Source organism: Fulmarus glacialis, unplaced genomic scaffold, assembly GCF_000690835.1.
Source record: "Fulmarus glacialis isolate BGI_N327 unplaced genomic scaffold, ASM69083v1 scaffold10799, whole genome shotgun sequence".
Lineage (NCBI taxonomy): Eukaryota > Metazoa > Chordata > Aves > Procellariiformes > Procellariidae > Fulmarus > Fulmarus glacialis.
In genome coordinates this window covers 10045-29876 of record NW_009235215.1, presented here as the reverse complement: position 1 = coordinate 29876, position 19832 = coordinate 10045, and the positions used below count along the sequence as shown (strand labels likewise).

At 42.7% G+C, this 19832-nt stretch overlaps 1 protein-coding gene across 1 annotated transcript in view; it reads left to right on the top strand.

Moving 5' to 3' along the window:
• The window catches only part of MAPK8IP3 (mitogen-activated protein kinase 8 interacting protein 3), a 36492-nt gene that overhangs the window by 13511 nt on the left and 3149 nt on the right, over positions 1–19832 (top strand). Inside the window, 19 exon segments of the mRNA XM_009585936.1 lie at positions 456–513; positions 1521–1673; positions 3230–3311; positions 5094–5245; positions 5801–5857; positions 6339–6509; positions 8155–8281; positions 9130–9225; positions 10706–10867; positions 11600–11765; positions 12231–12416; positions 13030–13216; positions 14012–14134; positions 14408–14488; positions 15037–15104; positions 16556–16704; positions 17548–17719; positions 17845–17958; positions 19381–19419. Of these exon segments, the coding sequence (XP_009584231.1) occupies positions 456–513; positions 1521–1673; positions 3230–3311; positions 5094–5245; positions 5801–5857; positions 6339–6509; positions 8155–8281; positions 9130–9225; positions 10706–10867; positions 11600–11765; positions 12231–12416; positions 13030–13216; positions 14012–14134; positions 14408–14488; positions 15037–15104; positions 16556–16704; positions 17548–17719; positions 17845–17958; positions 19381–19419 (2343 nt within the window).

Here is a 19832-nt window from a genome sequence, read left to right as displayed (position 1 = left end):
AAAGAAAATCACTGATGTGCAGATCTGGCCAGCAACTTGGACAGTGTTCTGCTGTCCTCTGTGAAGAACCCATGAACTTCTACCTTCTTTCTGTATGAGCGATGATAAAAAATGGTTGCAATAGCTCATGGGTGAGCCAGGAGTTACTGACTTGACTTCCCCTAACTGGCGTTAGTGAAGCTCTCCTCTCTGTCCCTCTCAAGGGAGTCTGTGAAAGTTGGGGTAAGAAGCTAGGTCTGCATTTGGGCTCTTCACAGCAGAACACACGGGTGTCTTTGCTTGTGCAGCATGGTCTTTCAGCAAGACGCACTCCACTCTCCCTCCACAGCAGGACACAGAAGCCTAGGGAAGCCTAACAAAAGTGATTTCTCTTCCTCAAGCATGAGTCAGGCAGTGCCATACAAGCTTCATATTTCTAGGAGAGCAGGTGAAAACTGCCTGGCCTTTCTTTTCAGGAATGGGCAAAGAAGTGGGGAATCTGCTGTTGGAGAACTCGCAGCTACTGGAGACCAAGTAAGGAACTGTTGCGTGCTCTGAACTGCCTGCCTAGTTATAAATGAGATGTTAGCTTGAAGTAGATCTTGGCCAGAACTCCTGCCTCATAGGGGCTTGCTCATTTATCTAACAGATTCTCTTGAATACTTTTTGTTCCTTCAATTGTAGAAGAGGAATTGCTCTTCTGAGCAACTTTCCTAACTGTTTCCTTTCAGCAGGCACTTGGGTGAAGTCTCTGGGTGTGTGCTGGTAGGATCTGATCCCAACTGAAATCAATGGCAAGCTTTTAGTTAACTTCAGTGGGAATCTAGATCTCAGTCTGAGCCTCTGTGAGGATATTGCTGTTTATAAGTTTTTATTTGCAACGTTTGCTATTTGGAAAGAAAATTTTCTTACTATTGAGAAGAGTTTTCAAAGATTTAGTAGTTGATAAAGGCGAAGCAGACAATGTGATGGACTTATTTTTTGAGAAAGGCTGGCAAACCAGATACTAAAGCTAAGCAGCCAGGAAGAGGAAGGCAAAGTACTCCCAGGGAAGAGTTGGAGAACTTACTATGATAGGGCACTGCTGATTTTAAAGATTGTAAGATATTTCGGAGCTGATTGGAAATGCTTGTTTATATCACCATCATCCACAATTATGCACAATTACAGATAACAGCAGTTCTGAAAGACATGTTTCAGATCTTCATTCTGTTAAAAATAGATTTGAACATTATGCAGGTGATAGGTTACCCTACACCTGCTTTCTGCAGTATTCTGCCATCTTCTTAAGGAGATGTTGGTTTGTCAGTCAGGATACAGGACTGGATAAACCTCATCCTGACCAATTATGGTGATTCTGTGTTCTTCTGCACTCCTTCTTGCCAAAATCTACTTTTCCATGAGTTATAGCTGGACTGAATTGTTTAAGTACATTCATTTCAACTTTCCTTGTAGTGCCTGTGACTTTAGTTTCAGGTCTCTCTTATGGACAGCTGGTGGTTTTGGGCATTTTTGCTTATTGTCCCTTTCACACCTTTAAGAAATGCTTTGAACGTTGTGAAGAATGATTTGATTGCCAAGGTGGACCAGCTGTCTGGAGAGCAAGAAGTGCTGAAGGGAGAGCTTGAAGCCACAAAGCAGGCCAAAGCCAAAATGGAAACCAGAGTCAAGGAGCTGGAGGAGGAGCTGAAAAGGTGAGTGATTCGCACCCTGCCCCAGGAGCTGGGAGGACGTGAGTGATCAAACCACCTCCTCTGTTAGTTTTACTCTGTTTCCCCATGGAGGTTAGTATTGGAATTCAAAGGTACCTCACAGAGCACTTCAAGGCTGATGGTAGGTGGCTGAGATACTTTTAGCGTTCGTTGTTTTCATTGGATTGAAATGGGTTATTGAACCTTAGAAAACCTGCAGAATTTTCCTCCCCAGGACTAGGATTCTGAAGCAGCAACTGCAAATCCAGTCTCCCTGGAGTGAAGTGTTCAGAGTTTCAATTTGCAAACTGAAAAGAAAAAAAAAAAAGGGGAATTTCAAAACCAATAGTTTTGAAGAAAACTGTCAAGAGCTTGATCCTCGCAGCAGCCAAGACAGCTCTGAGAGGAATGAATGCCCATTCATTTAATGAAAGAGCTAATACAGATTCCCACAAACAATATTTAAATGCCAGTATTGTTAATTGTTTCATTGTTCATGTTAAGAATGAGAAGAAGAGGCAGAAGAGATTTTAAAGTCCTATGCAAGTAGCATTTGGAGAAATCCCACTTCTTATTTTCCACTTAAACTAGAGAAGCCGAAGCCTGAATGCCTAGCAAAGCCTGTGATGATTTCACATCCATAAAACTAAAGATGCCCCACGGAGCTCAAAGCAACATAATTACATTTTGACTAGCTGTACATTGCACTGTGGTATCTCTATTCAGAGGACGGTGTTTATTTTGCAGCTGGAATCTGGAAGGTTGTCTCTGTAATCTGAGCACAGAGCCACCAAGAATATCACAGACTGGTGTCTTCGTTGTTCAAAATGTCTGAAATGAAAGTAGTCTCACAGGCAGTGGAAATAGGTCTGATTTTTTAAAATGCCTTTTTGAGTCTCTCATAATATGGTAGGGACATGGACTTCTAACTGGGAAGTGTGCCTTTTTAGGAGATGGAGACAGCATTTTTTTTCCGCAGTGTCTTTGCTGTTAATAAAAGTGCTTGTAATTCAAATGGGACTGCATGACTGCACCTCGGTGTGGAATTTAAAGAAATTAAAAGCACTCGGATAAATACTTTAAGTATTTTATTAACACGGATTTGGTGTTCTCTTCTTTACCATTATGGCAAACTGTCCTTCACATTAGAGGCATTGAAAACAGAAGCAGCCCAGAAGAAGAACTTAAGCCAGCATTTTCACTGCTGATAATGGCTCAGTTTTCTCATGGTTAAGATCTTGTCAAACATTTGAACATAGATTATGGCTCTGAAATAGAAATTGGCGGGACTGTTCCAGTGGTCATTTTGGTGCTTACATCAAATGTTCCAAAGAAATGTGATGATGTCAGTGAAGCTGTTCAGAGTAACATGCTGCAAGAGAGAGGGAAAAATATCAGAGAAGCATCTCATAATTTGTACACTTAGCTCACAGTTTGAAAATGTTTCCTTGTGATGCATGCAGACAGACCTTCTTGGTCTGATGGTTCTCCTCCCAAAACACCTCAGGGCCAGCCATGGTATCACTTGCTGGTTTGATGCCTTTCTTCCTGTTTCCTAGAGTGAAATCTGAAGCGATTGTTGCCCGACGAGAACCCAAAGAGGAGGTGGAGGATGTAAGCAGCTATCTCTGTACAGAATTGGTATATTACATTACTAAAATGCCTGCGGGGAAAGGGGGTTTATATACTTACTCTATATTACTTCATATATATGAATCCTAACATGCAGATTGATCTGCCTTCGTTAACGATGAGGGCAAAGCTGGTGAACTGTGGGTTGTGGCTGATGAGCATTGCTAATAGCCAGATGCCATGAGATTACCTTTCAAACCATAGTTTGGCAAAGATGAGCAGCCGACACAGCGGCAATACTGTGCACGATGTGGTTTCTGCAGAACAGTGCTAGAGCAGTGCCCTGCTCAGCACTTTCCCGCTTTATCTGGTTCTCCCTAATTTTGAATTACAGTCTATGTGCAGTGTGGTTTCTCTCGGGGTCTTGTGCTAGTCAGGCTTCTCCAGAAGAGCTTGTCTCCACGTTGGCTTTGAAGCTGTAAGCCGTGAGGACATCGTGCAGTGAAATCCAGGTTATACAGACAGCTTTGCAGCAGTAACTGCCTTCTTTTATTAGTTCTGTAATCTCAATCTTGCAGCATTGTTTTTCTCATTATTTCTTTTACATAAGCCAGTACTGCCTGTTACAGAATACAGGCAGAGAAGGTTCATGGACTGTTCTTCTATGACAGCTCTTCAAACTGTTTTGGCTGAGGTAGAAGCTTTTCAACAAAGACCAGCTGTAGCCAAAAAAAACCCAAACCAAAGCAGTAACAGAGATTTTCTTTGTAAATGCCACTCTGCTAGGACAGGGTATTAGATACACTTCTTTTCGATATTACTGTGTTCTTACTTTGTAAAAGGTATTGGAGCAGGTTCAATTCTAGCTAATTCTCTTGACTTAACTGGGGTGAACTTGGTCTGTTGAGAATTTAGATAGATAGGAAAATTTTCAAGTTGTGCTTGTGAAATGCTGAAGAGGACTGGATTTATTTTAAGCTGAACTGACAGGAGGTGTGGTTTTTTTTTAAAAAAAAAAAGTTTGTAAAATTCCCTTTCGTTTATACACTTCTTGTTTTGACTGGTAATACAGGTTTATTCCAAGTCCAGGGAGGCTGGAGAGGGACTTGGTTAATTAGTGCTATTCCAGCTCTTGGCAGTACTCACCAGCCAGGCTGAGCTTGGGAATTGCCACAGTCTAGGCACAACCCAGCACCACTTCCTAGTAATGAGTTGCCCAAATCATTACGATTTCTTTTTGGGTAGATATTTTCCCCATCTTAGCCATGTCATTCTCATTTTCTACTCCTCAAAAGAGACAAACAGAATCTCATTCCTATCGCTTCCTAATCCAAAGCTGCATGTGCCCTCGTTGGAAGGCCAAGTTGTGTCACCAAAGAGGAAAAGGCCTTTCTTTAGTTTCTTGTGCCCTACACCTTTATTAGTTTGTACTAACAGAACACCTCCTTCCTAGTCCTCTTGAGGGGACAGATGGCATTACGTGGTGTTCCCTGCTGCTTGTGACTGGATTTGCTAATGAACTAAAACTTTGGTTTCCAAACTTTCTGGACCAACGGACCACTGTTAACTCTCATAATTCCTTGCAGACTATCAAAGCACCTTGCTGGCAGTAGTCCCTGGGTGGGGTTTTCAATTTGGTGGTGGTTCTAAGTCTAATTTCCATGGATTTGCAGAACACCCCAGAGGTCCCTGGGCCATAGTTTGGAGATCACTTGTCTAGAAGTAGCACCTCATACGGGGAAATCAGGGGGTAAACAAACAGAACAGGAGGAGAACTAACAAATACGTCTTTCTGTCTCCCAACTTGCCCTGTACTAACATCAATCCCCTTCCATCTTTTGTTGGCTGAAGCAGTGCTCCTCCCCCCTGCAGGACAACATTCCCATAGCTCAGCGCCGCCGCTTCACCCGTGTGGAAATGGCCCGGGTTCTGATGGAGCGCAATCAATACAAAGAGAGGTTGATGGAGCTCCAGGAGGCTGTCAGGTGGACAGAGATGATCAGGTGAGACTGCGTTTTGGTGAACATTCGTATTTAGGACAGAACTTGACCATGTTTGACCTTGTGGTCAATGGAACCCCTACTAAGATGTGGGCTGAGAAGCGCTGAAAGTTTTCCAAATTGTAGATGCTTCTTTCCTAATACTTAACTTTTTCTCTCTTATTCCTAAGCCTGGGCTGCAAATCTCGAGTTGCCATCGTTATTTGGAGACACAGGGCAGTTGTTTGTCTTGCTTGTTTCTTGTGTGCTAATTAAGCTAGGAGAAGCTGGTTTGTAGTTACCAGACTATTACTGTGGCAATTGTAATGTTACAGGGAGTTGATAAAACTTCGGATTGAGCCCACTTACTTGCACTTCATGTCAACATTGAAACATGAAGTGGTTCAGTGTGCTTACATTAAAGACCAGTGCGTGTCACTTCCTCTGTTGTGTTTTGAAACATGTTAGAATGAATTCTGAATTTTGACATGGCTTCTTTGATGGAGATGGCCTGCTGGTTGGCAGAAACTTGGGTAAGAGATGCTGAAATTAACTTGCTTCTGCTGTGTTTGTCCTTAGAGCTTCCCGTGAGCACCCATCCGTCCAGGAGAAGAAAAAATCCACTATTTGGCAATTGTAAGTTCTTTGGTGGTTTGTGTAAGATTAAGAAAAGGGGAAGTGTTGCCATTTCCACTTCAGACAGCAACTTAATACACTCTGACATTAATGAAACGTCAACTAAAAGTGTTCTTAGCTGAACACTTTTGCCTTCAAGGGCTTCCCTTCTCCTTAGTGAAATTAGGATCAGATCTGAACATCCGCATTGGTTTTGTTTTACAAGCTGAAAAAGATCACAGGTACTCTGGAATGGAAACATATATACACTCACTATCAGTTTTAATGAAGGGCTGTTTTCAGAAGGTATCTGTTTCTGGAAGCTAAAAACACCTTGTGTCAATCACACTGAAGACTTAGCTCTGTGTTTGAAGTAGGGCAGTTTTCATGAAGGGATTACAGCCTCTGATTGCTTACCTCTTGCTTCCCCTGTTGCGAATCTATGGTGTGTTGTCTCCCCAGGCACTTTTTCTCATGTTTGTTGGCCTTTTTCTGTCCCTAGCTTCAGCCGTCTGTTCAGCTCTTCCTCGAGTCCCCCACCAGCAAAGAGGACCTACCCGTCTGTGAACATCCACTACAAGTCTCCAACAACAGCAGGGTTCAGCCAGCGTCGCAGTCACACCATGTGCCAGATCTCCTCCGGCAGCCGCACCCTGGAATTCTTCCCAGAAGAGTGAGTCACGTGCTGTGTGCCAAGCTAGGTCCCCCTGCAGCTCTCCCAAATAGCAGCTTTTCTTAAAATAAGCTGTTTTCTGCTTTAAAAAAAGTCTGTGTGGTGTTAATATGTTTCTGTCTCTTGTGGTTTCCCTCCCTGGTCTTTCACTCATCAGTTACCATGTGGATGGGCTCAGCAAACTTTGTCCTCCCAAATGTATTGCTGCTGTGGCTTTCCAGGCCGTGATGGTTCATCTCAGCAGGGACCAGTGTAAGGCTTGAGCTGGCCTCAACCCTAGTTCTGCACTCGTGTTTGCAGACTGCGCGATAGAATGAAGTAGGGCTTTTGTGGTAGAGTGTGATGGCAGCACTGGGGCAGCAGGATGGAGTGTCTTGCCCAACCCTGTTGACAAGGAGTTTAGGTGAAGACAGAAGTTCTCTTAACATGACATTTAGGTTACAATATTTGGTTTTAATCTTAACCATGCTAAAAAAGAGCCTCTAAGTGTTGCTGCAGAGTCTTCTCCCTATCCTTTATGTCTCTGACATGAAGGGAGAAAACTCTTCTGTGATTTACTTGACTTCAAAATGCATGTGTTTTACCATTATGAGGTTGTACGGTTTCATATGTGGTATGTTTTTGTGGAAGGACTTTGGAGAATGTGATGGTAAAGTATTATAACTTCTGCAATATGAAGGATTTGTTGGAAAGGCGCTAGATCAGGAGAAGAGAGATTGTCTTTAGAAGGGTAAATTTCTATTTTATAGATACCCACTGCCTTTATTCCGTTCTTTTTATCTGATTACAATTTCATAGTCATTGTGTGGTGTCTGAGTGCTTTTCAGCAGTGCATTAAACGATGTGACTAACCGCTGTCAGAAGCTCTTTGTTTTCTCATCCTCTCCCCAGGGAAGGAAGCATGTGTGGGGAGGTGTTTTGTTTTAGCAGGGGGTGGTTTTTGTTTTAAGTTTATATGTCATTATGTGCGTATGCGTAGGGAGTTTTGTTTTGGATTGGATTTTTTTGCTGATGTTGTTTGTACCTTGGTATGATACTTTAAAAACCTATTGAGAGCTGGAATGGATAATCAAACAGCCTTTGTTTATATTAAAACATATCTCAAGAGCTCACAGATCAATTTTTCTTTTAACCTTTGCCAGTGCGAAGCTGGAGTTGTTCTGTTGAAACCAGCAGTTTCAAGAGCAGTTAGTGCATATTTTCCTTGTCAGCAGAGAAAGCTTTAAAATGAGCAGGAAAATAAATAGTTGACTATAATGAAGAAGGGGAGAACTCAAAATGCCTTCCTGATGGAGACATTAGATCAGTAAATTGTAACAGCTAAGCAAAAATTGGTGTGATCTCATAGATTCATAGGTCTTATGGAAGGTTGATTCCCTGTTTTTGAAGGGCTCTTGGAGTATTGAAGTGGAGATGACAATGATTTGGCCTGCCACATCACTGAGGTAACAGGGAATTAGAGATTAGGGATGCCTATGTCTGCTTCTTAACAGGGTTTTTCTCTCTCCGATTTCCTGCATCTGTTTTCAAAGATGGATTGGGTTTGCTTTGTGTTTCCTCCCCCTGCTATGGCGACACTCCCTTAACCTTCAGCTTCTGTTTTTAACCATAGATTGAGAAGTAACGTTGTGGCTTCTCTCCTCAGTGACTGTACATCCTCAGCACGTCGCGAGCAGAAACGGGAGCAGTACCGCCAGGTCCGGGAGCATGTGCGGAATGATGACGGGCGATTGCAGGCCTGTGGCTGGAGCCTCCCTGCCAAGTACAAGCAGGTAGGGACCACTTTCCGGACAGGCTGAGGGGACATCGTCCCCCACAGTGAAACCAGTGAAGACCTAACTCTTCCACTGGTAACCTTAGCCTTAGTCCTTAAATATTCCATTTAGAGGTATCGTATGCATGTTTTATTTGTATGATAATTGTAGGCACAGATTAAAGTAATCTTTTCTGTATCTCCACCAAAGTCAATGGAGGGGCCTCCTCTGCATGAAGGTGCTGAAAGAACTTACCCTAAACCAAAAGTAATTATTTTTCTTTGTCCAGAGCCCACTACTTGTTTCTGCTTCCTTTGTTATTATAATTGGGCTTGAACATTAGATATTTCATTTGTACTCTGAGAACTTTACCAATCGTTTAGTGTAAAAACCAAATGCAGTGCAGTTTGCTCCCACTTCTCCCCAGCAGTAACACAAAATCAAATGTCATCACCCTCATTTGTTGGCCTATGACTCATTTAACTGGTCAAAGACCACCTGAAAGAAGGAGTCATGCAGTGTAGCTTGAAAGTGGATGAGTTTCAGGCCATGGTGGAAGGGAACGCCAGTGTTCTGACTTCTTTGCAGGGAGTATCCATTAACAACCCTTTCTCCATCAGCAGTGCAGCGTATAGCCTCTGTTGACCATAACTGGGGCACCGTATCATGGTGAGAGAGGCAGTCTCTTGGTAGGCTGCTCTCATCCCTGTAGGGACTCTGTTTCATACAAGATGTGAGATGAAGCCTCAGCAGCACCCACCTCTGAGGCTAGTAAGTTTGGTTCTGCCATATTGGTTACACCTCTCTTACCATAGCCTTGTGTTTACTGCTTTGTACTGTCTTTTTTGTCTTCTCTTCCCCAACAGCTGAGTCCCAATGGTGGTCAGGAAGACACTCGCATGAAAAACGTCCCCGTGCCTGTATATTGTCGCCCACTAGTAGAGAAGGACCCAACCATGAAGGTACGTTGTCTCTGCGTTCCATTCCAGTCCTGAAAGGGGACGTGGAATACAAAAAGAATTTTGGTCGCTAAATGTGCAATTTTTACAACAATCTGTATTTTTTTTACATTATATATTCCAAATTCTATCTTCCACTTCCTTTTTTTGAATTGTGGTTTCTAGTGTGGGAAAAGTACCTGTCTTTGTAAGGACATAATTCTCAGCTGATTCCGATTGCCAGATCCCATGCTTCTGTCTTATGTCTTATGCTTTTTTGAGACAACTTATAAAATATCAGCAACATTTTATGCTTATAAGGCTTTTGCTAAGATTCCTTAGGGTATTACACAAAACAATATAAAAATTCATGAAAATGAATAGATGAAAGTGAAAATGCATTTCATCACTCTTCTTTAGATTCCACTGTTGACCGAGATTCACTGGTAACAGGCCAAAATTATTTAGAGCAGATTTTTGTCAAGCTATGTCTATCAACACTAGAATATTTTGAGTAGAATTGTGGTTGAGAATAGATGGTCATCTCTCTGCAGGTAGCACATTTATCTGCTATAACTAGTTGTTTTGAAATAGACAGTTTGTCACTAGCTTCATTCAGAGCTGATTTTTAGATGTCATTCTGATGTTTAAGTTGTAACAAAATTCTTACGCTGTTAGTTGTTTCTAGAAGATTGGCGTGATCTTTGGATTTGGATAATATTCTGTTCGGCATCTTTCCTTTATGATTTTGGATAAATCCAGCATTTGTTTCTGTAGTCCTGTTCCCATCATTCTCCTAAAAAACTATCTGGAAATAGTTAATAGGAGGTTAGCTAAATTTGATTTCAGAAAATACACAGTGTGCTTCTTTTACTTTACACTGGTTATATAGGGAGCTAAACCAGCAAAGTTTTTTTTTCTTTTTTTTTTGTGACTTCTTTTTTTGCTGTCTTGGTTCTTTAAATAGCTCTCTAAAATCAGACAAACACTGATTTTTGGGCAAAGGAGTGTGTGAGGAAGCAGAAGAGTGCAAGGGGTGGGAGGGGGACTAGGGAACAGGAGTGCACTGAATGTGTATCCTCAGCCAAGCAATCACTGTCAATTTTGGTTAAGCAATCATGCTTATTGTACCCCGAGCTAGTAACATCTGCCATGTCCTGCTTGCTTTGCTGCAATGACTTAGGAACCCCAGAGTCAGAAAAACTGCGGACGTTTCAGAAGCCTGTTTTCAGTTATGCACCTGATTTATTATCTTTATTTTCTTTAAATCTGTTAGTCACATCTGTTAAAAAAACAGATTTTCGTTAGGTTACAGAGAACCTTTATCTTATCTCCATCAAATCTGACTATGTCTTCTAGTAGAAATCAACAAGATTTGTTGTTTCCAACTAAATATTTTAGGTGTTTGACATGTGTCCACAGTTCTCTACAAAGGTGCCTGAATTTCAAGAGACTCTGGAGCCTCCAGAATTCTTAGTTTAAGATTCCTGTTTCTGTTACTTAGCTATGGTGTGCAGCTGGGGTCAATCTCACAGGATGGAGACCTTTGGAGCCAGAGCCTGGGAATGGGCAGAAACTGGATCCTGGACGTGATCCCCTCACCTGTGATAGGGAAGTGGAAGGCGAGAATAGCAAAAGTAACCATACATCTCCTGAAAAGAAAAAGGTCAGAAAAGAAAATGAATATTTTTTTTTTTCCCTCTGGTGTTTTTTCTCATTCCATCCCTGACATGCCCCCTCTCTCAATACCTTTGTACTGTGCTATATAATGCTCTAACTTGTACTTCTGAGGCTTCATCTTGCGGGGCAGGGTTGTGGTGTTCTGGCTCTTCAGTAACTCTCTGTGTGATTTGGGATAAATCATCTGGGATGAAATTTTCCAACTTCTGCTTTTGAAACATTTGGAGTTTTGAAAAAATTCCTAATAATAAGGGATTAAGTGCTTGATGAGGTTGCTAGGAAAATTATAGGGTCCTCATCACTGTAAATTAATAAATAAATAAATTAATTAAAAGCTTTGTTAAAAAGAACATAGGCATAGCAGAGTCCATGAGTCCATTTGATTCAGAAGTTGAAGCTCTTGAGATTTATTCCAGCTCTGGTTTCTGGTATTCTGTCTAAAGTGAATGTTCAGTGATACATTAGTCAGACATCTCAGAAGAGAAACTAATAGCCAAACTCCTCTTACCCTAGGGAGCCAGATAGGCTCTTTGGCAGTGTTCCAGATACTAGTGTGGCAGTGTGAATGAAATTTGCATAGCTCATATTGTTTATTTGCATCAGCTAGGAAGAGACTTGGCTCTTTGAAGCTGGCATGTGTAAATGTTGCCAAGCACTAATACACTCAGTCTGATCTGAGAAGAGCACTGATTCTGCCTGTGTGATTGCTTTCCTGAAGGCAAAGGAGCTCCATGAAATGGATGCCACGTCCAGTCGTGTCTGGATCCTCACCAGTACGCTGTCAACAAGTAAAGTTGTAATTATTGATGCCAATCAGCCTGGCACAGTGGTGGACCAGTTCACTGTCTGCAATGCTCACGTGCTCTGCATCTCCAGCATCCCTGGTAAGTGTGGCCCAGGCACTGGCTGTGGTCTGCACAAGGTCACCTGCTCCACTGAGGGGTGACAAATGTAGCGTCCTCACTTCAGAACTAACCCTAGGGCCCTGCTGCATTCTGTAATTGTCCCTCAAAACCGTAACTCAGATCTTGCCTTCTTGTAGTACCTTTCTGTGGAGATCCCTCGCTGTTGAATGTTTAATAAGTCGTTCCTTTGGCATGTAAACGATGGTTCTTGGAAGCAAGAGTGAGCCTTGCCCAGGTTTGGGAGGGCTCTGTAGCTGGCCTGGATGTTGATGCTAGGGATGAGGGAATTCGCCATGATGTTGACTGATGCTGTGATGCCTCCCCAGGGTAGTGAACCCTCAGGGTCAGCATCTTCCATCTATATGATTACCTCAGGAGTACTGCTACATTTAAAACCAGCAGTGACAGCTAGATTTATGGAAGAATCTGTTCTTTGCCCTTCAGCGGCCAGTGAGAGTGATTATCCTCCAGGCGAGATCTTTCTGGAGGGAGATGTAAATCCTGAAGAGTCGTCTGGAACAGATGGTGTCTTGGCAGGAATCACTCTGGTGGGCTGTGCGACCCGCTGCAATGTGCCACGAAGCAACTGTTCCTCGCGTGGTGACACACCTGTGCTGGACAAGGGACAGAGTGAGTTTTGGGACATAAAACTGAATAGCAGTCCACTTATAGCTAGTCCCATATGAGCTTACAGTCTTACAGCTGCATCCTCCTGTCCCTGAGTTTACTAATTCAGAGGCCTCAAGAGGTTTCTTAATGTGGTACAGAAGGACCAAAGGCCCTTTTGGTGCACTTGTCTTTAGAGCCCTCCTTTTCTCCCTGAGTGATCCACATCCTGCAGCCAGTTGCAGGGGTCATATAGCAGAGTATTTTGGACAGGTGATATGTTTGCCCTGTTACAATTGCTTCTGTTCTCATTGCTTTCTCCTCTGAACCCTGTCTTCTTGTGAAGTCAGTTAAGCCCATATAAAAACCATAGTGATGCCCTGGCTGACTCCATACTGCAGTGGACAGCCCTGGAGAACTTCCGATGTTTTGCTAGTCACAGATTGTGCCTTACTTTAAAATAGCCTCTATTCCCCATCCAGGCAGAAAACACTGGATGAGCTGCTGTCTGTGGTGCAGTCTCAGGGCTTGATTGAATTTGGCAAGGAAGGATAAATCAAAAAATTGACAGCCCAATTTCTGTATAGGTAACTTAGCAGCTCATTCTCCAGTACGTCTCACACTCTTTGTCTTTTAGGTGAGGTGGCTGCTGTCTGCAATGGGAAGATCAACCAGTCCCAGTCTACTGAGGAGGCAACAGAAGCTACGGAGGTACCAGAGAATGGTACAAGTGAGGCAGAGCCTGCTCAGGCCCGGCCTGGGCCCCTCACGGAGCATGTGTTTACAGATCCAGTCCCTGCACAGGCACCTCTTAGGCAGAACGGGTAGGCAGTCTGGGGCCAAAGTGTCAGTTCAGTTATTTATCAGCTCTGTTTTCATAAGCTTTTTGATGTGAGAACCAGCTTGATCTTCTGATGAAGTGTCAAACTTCTTTCAGTTTTGTGCCCAAATAGTATTACAGATGGGATGATAGGGAGAGAAAGAAATGAAATGAAAGCAAACATGATTCAGCCTGCAGCAGACTGTCAGCTGCTTAAGTGCAAATATTTGATCTCTCAGTATGAATTTAGACCTGCTGTTAAGACAGATCTTCCAAAGTACATGTACACTTAATGTTCTTTCTGAAGGAGCTTATTGATCCATGTGTAAAAATGATGATTGATTTATTCTAGTAATACCTCTAATGTGCTGTAAAGATAATGAAGAAAGCATATTCAGCACCAAAAAATTCTTAAGACAATTGAGTCTGATGTGATGGCCTGAGGAGCAAGGTGGAAGTCTTGGATAGAAATTGTTCCTAAATGACCAAGTTGTTCTAAGTTGTTTCTGTTGAAGTTGGAAATGAACACAGAAAACATTGTTTATATAATAGGACTGCCAAACACTAAGTTAAGTTCTATAGATTTGAAGTACTTGCTATTTGTATTGGTGGAGAAAAAAGGAAGTTTCGCAAATTGCAGATATCAGGAATCAAGCAATTAAAAAACACTGAAGAGAAGGAAGCGATTTGTGTATACAAGTGCCCTTACCTGATTGTGAATGCCAGACTGTGAGCGTAGATGGGCATTCTGTCTATTGCTGCTACTAAAGCCTCTAACAATGTTCTTTTGCTTCTTCAGGGAGAATGGGCAGCTGAAGACAGAGTCAAGCACGACACTGCCAGATCAGGAGTTGAATGGGGATGCTGCTGGGACTTGCACCAGTGCTGCCCCCACCATGTGGCTGGGAGCACAGAACGGCTGGTAGGTTCCCCTTGGGCTGGCAGATCTCTGTCACCTCCATTCTCTTCTGGGCTCCACTTTTCATGTCCTCACACCTTTAGTTCACTTCTTGTTTCTGGAGTAGGTTTCCGTTGCTCATTGTTGTTCTGAGCCCTCAGATCATCATAGGCACGGGGATTTAACCTCATTTTCTTACCTAACCTCCACCTTTCCTACCAGAAGAAAAGACTCAAGCCTAGTAAGTCTGAAGGTGTGGGGCCTTTCTGCTAAACCTCCCCAATTTCTTTCTCGCAGGCTTTATGTGCACTCGGCTGTATCCAACTGGAAGAAGTGTCTGCATTCGATAAAGCTGAAGGACTCTGTACTTAGTCTAGTGTAAGTGTGCATGCCAAGGGATGCTGAAGGAGAAGGTTCAGTGCCTAAGCGATATTTTAGATGGGAGTAGCAGCTCTTTGTCAGTCATCTTTTTCTTTGTTCTTCTAAGTGCATTGGTTTGTGAGGAAAGTTTCCTAAGGTTTTTGTTATTGGAAAGCCTCATACTGAGCCATTTTCCTGCTCAACTGCAGACCTGACTCAATTCAATGAACAAGATACTAAATGAGATTAGTAGTTATCAGGAGGCAGTAAAGGCGGGAGGAGAAAGACAAAATTTCACTGGGGTGTAAATTAGGTGGAATTTGTTGAAATTGATGGAGTTTGTAGTGTGAAGGAGAAGTTAACCTCAACAGGATATCTATGGGTGATCTTACTACAGTGACGATAAGAGGTGTGACCCTTGGCCGTTGCAGGATGTTCCTGCAAGTGCTAAACTGAATGGGAATTTTAGAAAGAATATAAAGATGGTGTGCGTGTATGTCAGAAAGGATTTGTTAGTCCCTTACTTCTACAGATTTTTGTAAGTATTTACTTTTCTGTGATTTCAGGCATGTGAAAGGGAGAGTCCTTGTTGCTCTGGCAGATGGAACACTAGCCATATTCCACCGGGGGGAAGGTAAGAATCAATGTAATAGGAGAGAACCAAACTTGGCTGAAAGGGTAGCAATGGATTAAATGCTACTCTGAGTTTAGAAGGAAAGATGCTGGCTTGCCAGAGTGCAAACATACAGTTAAAATGCATAGCTATTATACACATGTAATCCTTATCCTAAGACATCTAAGGCATACTTTAACACCATTTCCTGAGCTTTTCTGAACAAAAACATGTGTATGTGCTGTGTAGCACATGCAGAGTAAATGCAACACTTCTAGGAATACATATGCTGTGCAGTTTTTTGGAGCATGCTTGGTAAGTTTAATGCATTTGGGCCATATTGGTGTTACTGTGCATTCACAAATCAGCTGTAACAGGGCATGCACAGGGAGCTCCACACAGCTCAGGCTGTACCTGAGCAGATCATCTGTGCAGTTGTAAATAGGCCTGCTGCTTCCCAGAGAGGTTGGACTCTGTGTAAGTAGTGGAATTGATCACTGCACATACACAGCAGGCAGAGCTGGGATTCTCTGGAAATCTGGAAATCCCAAACAAATGGTGCCTTTGCATTACACTTGATCGGTTTTTCTTGTTGCAAAAAACAGATGCCTGAGTAATCTGACGTGCCTTAATCTTGTCACTTCAAGATATTTTTTGAATTCTGTATTTCTTGTCCTCTTCACTGTTGTAGGTTTTGTTTCCCTATAACTTGAGCAGTTTCTGAGCTGTGTTCATACCTGAAAGCACATGGGAACTTGCTAACTGTGACTAATGTTTGCATATAAAGAACCTAGTTAGTCATTGAGTAGCAGTTTATCCAGCAAGCTGAAATAAGAGATTTCTGGTTTTGTGCAATCTAAATTTTAATTCAGCCTTTGTCATGAATTCAAGCCTGACCATTGACACATAAAAATTGTTCCCATCAGAAATAGGGTAAAGCTTCAAGACATAGAGGCCACCTGTCTGTGAAGGACACAGTATCTGATTGGTTAGTTAGAAAATAAGCGTGAGAGACGGGAGACTGATTCCTTATCCTGAATTTGACACATTGGGGAAATTATGTTGTCTGTCTGTGATATGAGGAAGCCTCACCACAAGGACTGTACGGTCCATTTCCTTTTAAGTTTCTGCATAGTCTTGTTAGGCTGTCTTTCTTCTTCCCCTGCTGTTCTTGTTGTACTTGTTAGAGAAGCCTGTTCACTTCATTACAATAAAAGGATGTTTAAATTAGTCTGATTTGGACAGCTTTCAGCCCACCAAACTAAACTTTATTGTCATGTGTTTCATAAGTATAAGGCTGTGCCCGAAGTAGTATTGTGGATTCATGGGAAGTTCACAGACATAAGCAAAATGAGCAATTGAGTATTAGCTAAGCCCGTATACCTAGATATACACGGAAAGGTGGATGATTCTGCTGTATACTGACATGTCATGAAGGAGATGCATCTTTCCATAATTGTTTTTCACCTTAGATGGTCAGTGGGATCTCAGTAATTACCATCTAATGGACCTCGGTCACACTCACCATTCCATCCGCTGCATGGCTGTTGTGTATGATAGAGTCTGGTGTGGCTACAAGAACAAAATCCATGTTATCCAGCCTAAGACAATGCAGATAGAGGTAAGAGAGCAAGTGTGTGTGTATGCATGTGCATGCTTGTGTTGTATTTATTCTTATAGCTGTTTTCTGCTGCAGTATATGGAAATGCAGAACCTTTGTATTGTCATTGCTGACTGTAGGACTCAAACTGTCAATCTGAGTCATGTTTGCCAGGGGATATTTATTCCTTCCTCCCTTTGCGGAGCTTAAATCTTTAGATAAGTCTAAACTGAGCAGTTTCTTTGCCTTTACTAGTGAGTCTATGAGGTGACATACTGTACAAATGTACGTGTGTGCTTTACAGCCACCCTTCATATATAGTCTTAAGACTTCTCCATCTGCAGGCATTGTGGCACAAAGGAAGATTACAGTTAGCAAGCCCCAGTGATCCCACTTGCCTAATCAAAAAATGACGTTTAGAGTTTTTTGATTGAAACTCAATACAGTGTTGGTTTGTTGGTACAAACCTGTTTAACAGTGCTTGGAATAATTCTAATCAAAGGGAGAAGAAGTGCTGAATCTGAAGTTCACATCAGTAAGCCAAGGCAGTTTGATCTTTGGAATTTATACTGGAGTTGTGTGTTTTCCTTTTCTACCAAGCATATTGAAAGCTCTTGGTTTCTAAATGTTCTTGCTCCTGAAGTGGTCTGCAAATCTCTGCAGAGCTGCTATACAACTCATCATTTCAAATGAGGGATTTTCTGTATACTGTAGTGAACTTCTGAGGTCAGCTGGCATTAACACATTTTCTCCAAGAGCTTTGAAACCCAAACAAGTGATCTCAGTTGAGGAAAATGGAGTATATGTGTAGATAATTGCAAACCTTTTGTGAACTCACATTGGTCCACCTATTTGGCATTTCAGAAATCCTTTGACGCCCACCCTCGGCGAGAGAGTCAGGTGCGACAGCTGGCATGGATTGGAGATGGAGTGTGGGTTTCTATCCGCCTGGACTCCACTCTGAGGCTTTACCATGCCCACAGCCATCAACATCTGCAAGATGTCGACATTGAGCCTTACGTCAGCAAGATGCTAGGTGAGGCAGCAGGAACTGTCAGTAAATGGTCTGTTGATTTCTGAGATAAGAGAGAAGTCAAAATTCATTAGCAGACCTTGCCCAAAGTCATAACTGACTCTCAAATTCTTATGCATGCTTACTAGGCACTGGAAAGCTGGGCTTCTCGTTCGTGCGGATTACAGCCCTGCTCATTGCTGGCAACCGCCTCTGGGTGGGGACAGGGAACGGTGTTGTCATCTCCATTCCATTGACTGAGAGTAAGTGACATTTATTGGAGATACTTCTGCATCCCCCCCCTAAAAAAAGAATGCTTTTGCGTGTTATTTGTGCAGCATGGCAGGTGGCTCTGGCAGGCTAATGCTTTCCGGACATTTTTACTCTGAACCTGATACACCTTTGATCATAGTAGTGTTCAGAGAGAAGAGCCCTGAGTATGAGCAACCCTGAACTTGGTTTAACTCTTCCTTATGAAGGTATTAAGTGTTCGGTTGAATGGATTTAACCTCTTTAAAACCAAATAGGTATTTGTTACTGTCCCTTTCATTCAGTGGAAGCCGTTTCCTTCTTGGGAGACCAATGACATCTCTACCATCCATACAGTCTTCTTTTTTGAGCGTGACCTTGACAGAGCAGACTGATGTGAATTGATCTTGTAGCTACTGGAAAGCAGGAGAAACAAAGCTTTGGGAATCGTAGTAAGTCTCCAAAAGGAGGCCATGGGATGAGAAGTCATCAGGAAGATCTCCCTGGAAATTTTGTTTTGGCATAGACATCTAAATGTCTCCATAACAGTATTTTCCAGAAACTGACCTTAGAAAAGCTTCATTTACTCAAATTAGGGCTCAGCTTTATCAGTCAAGTAGAAATCAGTATCCTACACCTAATCCAACCTGGTGAGGAGACCCAGCAGTAGTAGTTAATAGGTGCATCTCTGGAGCTGAAGGTTTAGTTGGAGCTCTTAGTAATCCTGTTCTGTACCTGCCAGTCAGCATCTAATTTTGAAGGTCTGTTCCAGATTGTAATGGGGGAGTAGGATTTGAGGCTGATTGCAGTTGCTTTCAACAGAAAGCAGCCAAATCTACATTTTCTCACCACTGGTAGCAGGAAACCTGAGAAGCAAATGGCTCTTGTGTAAGAGGAGCAAACTTCTTGTAATCCTTCTGGAAGTCAGGGCCAAGATGGTCTCCTCTAAGGCTAGTGGAGCTGGATGTGCCCAGGGCTGACACCAGGAGGCCAGTGACACAGTCGTCTTTGTGCATTGCAATCTTCGTCTCATTTCTGAATCCCTGTTTTAAAGCCCGTTCTTTGTTGGGGCTGCTGTCCTAATTCTGAGTTAAACTTTTTCCCTGCTGTAAACCAGTTGCATTATCTTTTGGTGTTTCTGTAAAAATGTCGTAAGCAGTAAGGTCTCACTAGAAACTTTAGCCATGGATCCTTGTGACCATGGTCCCTCTCCCATCTCAGATACTACATTTGTCCTTGTAAGATAAAAGCAAAGTGAGCAACAGCGGTGTTGATATAAACTGATCTGAGCCTGTAGCTCCTGTTGTGGTTTCTCTAGATTTTATACATTTCTGTTGCTCCCTGAATTTTCTCCAAGTAATCACCTTTTTCTTCTCTCCCGTCCTGCCTGTTTCTTCCCGTGCCCCTCTGTGTTCCCACTCCTTGCCTGTGCCTAGCTGTAGTCCTCCACCGAGGCCAACTCCTTGGGCTCCGGGGTAAGTCCATTGCCTCCTTCCTTCAGCTTTCACTCCTTTTGCACCCATTCACCTTTGCAGTCACCTTCCCACCCTTCCATCCTGCCATTCAGCTCTCTCCATCCATTTTTCCTCATCACTCTTTCATTTTAAGTTGATCTGGAAAGCGGCCAGAGACAGTAATGTAAATACCGTCATTTCCCGTGGCTAAAAACATTTTCATCCATCTCATCAGCCATCCCTCTGGTTTTTTTTGTCAAGAGTACTTTATTCTTCATCAGTAGTTCCCCTTATTGTGGTAGGCCAGGTTTGAGTTGGGGACTGTAAAGGTTCATTCAGTCAGAGAGTTCCAGGAAGCCAGAGTAGAATGTTCTTCCAAGGTCTTCCTTGGTCATCCTTGGTTTTCCAAGGATGCTTCTCTCATCAGTTCCAGG